This window comes from Triticum dicoccoides, chromosome 6B (genome assembly GCF_002162155.2).
Source record: "Triticum dicoccoides isolate Atlit2015 ecotype Zavitan chromosome 6B, WEW_v2.0, whole genome shotgun sequence".
Taxonomy (NCBI): domain Eukaryota; kingdom Viridiplantae; phylum Streptophyta; class Magnoliopsida; order Poales; family Poaceae; genus Triticum; species Triticum dicoccoides.
In genome coordinates this window covers 544,545,511-544,549,734 of record NC_041391.1, presented here as the reverse complement: position 1 = coordinate 544,549,734, position 4,224 = coordinate 544,545,511, and the positions used below count along the sequence as shown (strand labels likewise).

The following is a 4,224-nucleotide window of genomic DNA, read 5'->3' as shown; positions in this document are numbered from 1 at the left end:
AATCTTGTGGGCCCAGAGAAAGAAGATGAACAGTGTCACTACTGTGAGAAGAGAGGCCGCTAGTTTTTTCCGAGACCACGCAGACTGTGTGCCTTAGCTTCATAGAAGGTAGAGGAACAAGAAAAACAGACAAGCTCCCACGACAACCCTGTGAGGAGGACATGTTAGGTACTGTCTGTCTTCTGAATTCTGTAAGGTTGGTTTTCAGTAATGAAAATCGGAAGGGGCGAGCCCTTCTTTGATAAAAAAAATGACAACCCTGTGAGGCGCAAATCCTACTCAAGCTCAAACACACAATACAACCACAACACATAGGAGTATGTTCTAAACTTATCAACAACGGAAGCCGCGTCTCGACCAACGTTCATCTCCGAAAAACAACAACTCCAGAAGAATTATCCTTGCCGACGCACCCACCCTCGAGTGCCTAAAAGATAGGCCACTTTTGCGTGTTGTCCTAGTGGAATTAACTGAAACCTTTTTTTTTCAATCACCTGACGCGTTGGCGGTCCCAATTGATCTCCGGGAGAAGGAAAGGATCGATGGCGGCATCGCCATGAAGATGGGATGCGATCTCTCTTCGCGTCACCGCCAGATCGCCCCAGTGTCACGCCTGCACGACGGCATGAACAGGTTTTGCTCCATGGCTGCTGCAGCCTGCAGACGAGACGTCAGCAGCAAGAGCGGGAGACAGAAAGCTACTCAAGAACAGCGTTAAATCAGCAGCCACCCAACACTCACGCCTTCCGCCCGCCCAATAATCATAAGCCATCCCCGATAGCCCATATCAAAAGCCATTTTCTCAGGCATTTCATGTGGACCGACCTTTTTCTTCCACTTCTATAATGCCGTCGTGAGAAATCTCACTATGTTTACAGCAAAATGGAAAAACGATGTTGACCGAGATCACCGAGAACCGGTCTAGATCGGGTTTACATTACAGTGCTGTGTGATTATCCACCGGTTTGGTTTGTCGAGCCTGTCCTCCAAGTCCCCGGATCACCCAAGGCCCTGCTGCCGCCTACCGGATGGTAACAACGAGATTCCTGTCGACGAACTTGGCGCCCCCAACCTTCCCCTGCATCGCCGGGGGCAGCTTGATCACGCGCCTCTGGTCGCCGGCTTCGATCAATAGCTCCGAACCGCCTCTATACTGCATTTTCAGATAAAGGAACAAGTCGGTATATTATCAGCAACGACATTTTTTTTTTTGATGGTGAAGACAGTACAAATTTAACTTGGTGATCATGTACTATTGCAAAAATGTGGAATGGTTCTTCGCCACTATCTGGCAAAATTCTCAGATGACATGCAGGCCACTAACCGTGAGATCACAAGTAGCTACATGGTTTTGACCTAAACTAGTGTACATGAAAACCTAGTTTTTTGGTATTATATTGTTTAGAAGCTTCTTTTGTGCTGCAATCAAGGATGCCAAATTCATTTGAAATCATCTCACAGTTTGTATGGAGAAGAGGACAGACAATTATGGGAATCAGCACACACAGGAAAACGTACTTTGGTTTTAATATCAGCACAATCGATTTGCGGAACTGGTGAGAAACAGTTGGCTTGGTTGCAAGTGGCATGTACCAAACAAACTAAAACTGCTTAAAGCTTGATTTCATACTGAGAACAATCTAGAAAAGAATGATAGGCCCTTCCATTGTTTTAGTGAAAACTCCTTTGATGTCACGTGCTAGGGAAACTGTGCATTAATCTGAATATTATCAGGTAGTTCACCACCCAAGTGATAATTTTCAAGTTGATGGTGGGATTTTACCTTTCTGGTTAATATTTTTATCACTTGGACGCTAAGCGCTAACTAAAAGTGAAATTAACTAGAGATAGCTTCAAAGTCGAAATCAATTCAGCATTATCTCTAAACAACTAAAGAAGTGAACTTAACTAGAGATATAGGTCTTGTTAGTCTTGACTGTGTATACAGTGGAGCCAACAAAAGTGAGGTCAGTAGCTGTACCTGATATAGTTTGATCTCAGACTTGTCAAATCCTGGCATGAAAAGGGTCACCGACTTCTGTGCAGAATCAAAACTAACTGAAGGATAAACCTTGCTTGTATTCCTCAACAGCCCCTTTGTATTTTGATTCAATGAATTTAACGCTCTGCCCCAATCTGCAGAAGAATCAGTTGGCAGAAATGGCAGAGACGAGAAAGACAATGGCAAAAACTTCTCAGCAACTCCTTGGTGTATTTCAGAAGGGTCCTCAGCATAACCAAATGCTCCACATATTTGCGCGCCAGCTTGGATGGTGCAACCCCAGTATCTTAGCGCAGAGGACACAGAGATTGATCCTCTCGGGTCCATGATGAGGAAGCACGCAAGTTTTGAGGGATCAGTAAACCAAAGCGAGATTTTCTACAAAATTTAGTGTCTTAATCTATTATATTTAGCTAATATTTAAACATGTATGCACTGGGTAAAATAGTTTTTCTTTATTAACTACAGATAATGTACCTCAAGAAGTTGTTCAATTTCATTCCATATCTCTGCACTCATTCTTACTTCACCAGTTCTACCATTTGGTCTCGCGGCATCATAAATCAGTTTCAGTAATGATGGAGAAGCCAGTCTTCCTATGTCAGTCTTCTCTGCTAGTTCCCTCACATACTTCAAATAAGATCTGTCTTTTGTGTAGCAGCAGCATTAAAATGCAGGGTCCTGAGTGAATGCAAGGCTACAGACAAACAATGATAGCCTATACCTTGCCCTCTCAGTAGCACCAGTCAGCCGCAGAAATTCCTCTGTATTATTGCAGTCATACACTACGACATCAAATTCCCCCTGTGGACTATTCGTTCCAACTGAAAAGAAGTTGAGCAGCTTCTGAAGAGACAAGACTGAGCAGATCGAATCCATTCCAGGTAAGACTCCAAGCTCCTCTCCTACAATCTATCCTATGAAAAAGAGCAACCCAGATGACTGCTTTATCCACATCTCCCATATTAGAGCAAATTAATCACCTACCCCCTCAAGAACTCCTTGAGTGAGATTGCTCTGGGCATCTACTTTCTTCAACCGGTCAAGGGGCTCAAGTAGCATCTGTGATTTAATCAGAAAACATTCTTCAGCACCAAGGCATTTTCCGATGTCATAAAAGTTCAATATGAAACATCAAAAGGAGATCACTTCACAAAGGTATTTTACTTTACTGGTCTCGAGCTTTATGGTCGAAAGATTAGCAGCACATTCAGTGAGCGAGTTCCCAATCTTACAGCCCATCAATTGCTCTGCTGTCGGGTCTTGCGACTGTATAACCAGGCATGTCTTCAGGCCTTCACTTGCATAATACTGCAACATGGAGAAAAACAAAGTGCCTGAAAATGCTTGCAATGGCGTTTTAACGACTTATCATACTTTAGAGTGGCATTTTTCTCAGCTCAAAAGTGATTTTTTGTAGCTGCATTTTTCAAATACGCGGATGTAAACTACCCAATTAAATGCAGTTCAAGGCATGAATCAACATTGTGCGAAGTGTAAAGATGATGTTCAGTAGTATAACCCAATTGTTACACCATTCGCCAAACGACCCATCTTGTAGATTTACCCTATCACATGCTACAGTTTACCCAGCTCAATGCTTGGAGCAGCCAAGCTGCTAAATGATTCCCATCTTCTACTCTAATTAGTATCTACTCGTAGTATACATTGCAGTCCAAACTTGGCTTTTATTTAGCAACAAATAGTCCTGCAGTTTTCTATCAACAAGACAACAAAGACAAGCACTGGAGGAAGGTAGTTTTTACCTGAGCAGCGATGGCGGCCGCCGTGGTCTTGCCGGAGCCTCCCTTGCCGAGGAAAGTCACCAGCTTCGGGGGAGTGCCGGCACCGCCGGAGTTGGCGATGACCAGACGCCGCCTACGGCCTCCCCGGCCGGCAACGGCGAGGATTTGGCTCGCCGAGACGAGCAACGAGGGCGCCATCCGCCGCCTCCCCTCACGATTCAGTTGGGATCCCGCCGGTGTCTGCTCGGCCTTGGTCTCCCTCGTTCAAGCTTAGCTAGCCGTCTCAGGAAAAAAAAAGGAGTTTGTATAAGCTCAGGATAGGGTTAACGGTTCAAGAACGCACGAAAAAACCCACCTTGGCCACGTCTCCGACCCATCCACCCCCACCCCACCCCCCACCCCCGAGAGTCCCCGTCGCGGCGGCGCCCAAACCCGTCGAGGCGAGATGTCGGACCGCCGGGAGAAGCGGCCGTCCGA

The 4,224-nt window shown here is 45.5% G+C and overlaps 1 protein-coding gene across 1 annotated transcript; it reads right to left on the bottom strand.

The window, feature by feature from the left end:
* Window positions 1-780: 780 nt before the first annotated feature.
* LOC119325797 (uncharacterized protein At1g26090, chloroplastic-like) lies at window positions 781-4,062 on the bottom strand. Its single transcript, XM_037599524.1, has 7 exons — window positions 3,769-4,062; window positions 3,170-3,313; window positions 2,990-3,064; window positions 2,727-2,914; window positions 2,480-2,645; window positions 1,982-2,380; window positions 781-1,153 (listed from the first exon to the last, which is right to left on the bottom strand). Exons 1-7 carry the CDS (start codon window positions 3,943-3,945, stop codon window positions 1,022-1,024), a joined length of 1,281 nt encoding a protein of 426 aa, XP_037455421.1. The 5' UTR covers window positions 3,946-4,062; the 3' UTR covers window positions 781-1,021.
* Between the last annotated feature and the right edge of the window lie 162 nt (window positions 4,063-4,224).

What these genes read in the sequence shown, in the direction of transcription:
- LOC119325797 (XM_037599524.1), bottom strand. Translation starts at nt 3,945, where the DNA reads ATGGCGCCCTCGTTGCTCGTCTCGGCGAGCCAAATCCTCGCCGTTGCC. An exon ending in CTCAAGGAGTTCTTGAGGGG is followed by an intron (nt 2,915 to 2,989) that starts GTAGGTGATTAA and finishes TTCATAGGATAG; the next exon opens with ATTGTAGGAGAGGAGCTTGG. An exon ending in AAATTGAACAACTTCTTGAG is followed by an intron (nt 2,381 to 2,479) that starts GTACATTATCTG and finishes TAAATTTTGTAG; the next exon opens with AAAATCTCGCTTTGGTTTAC.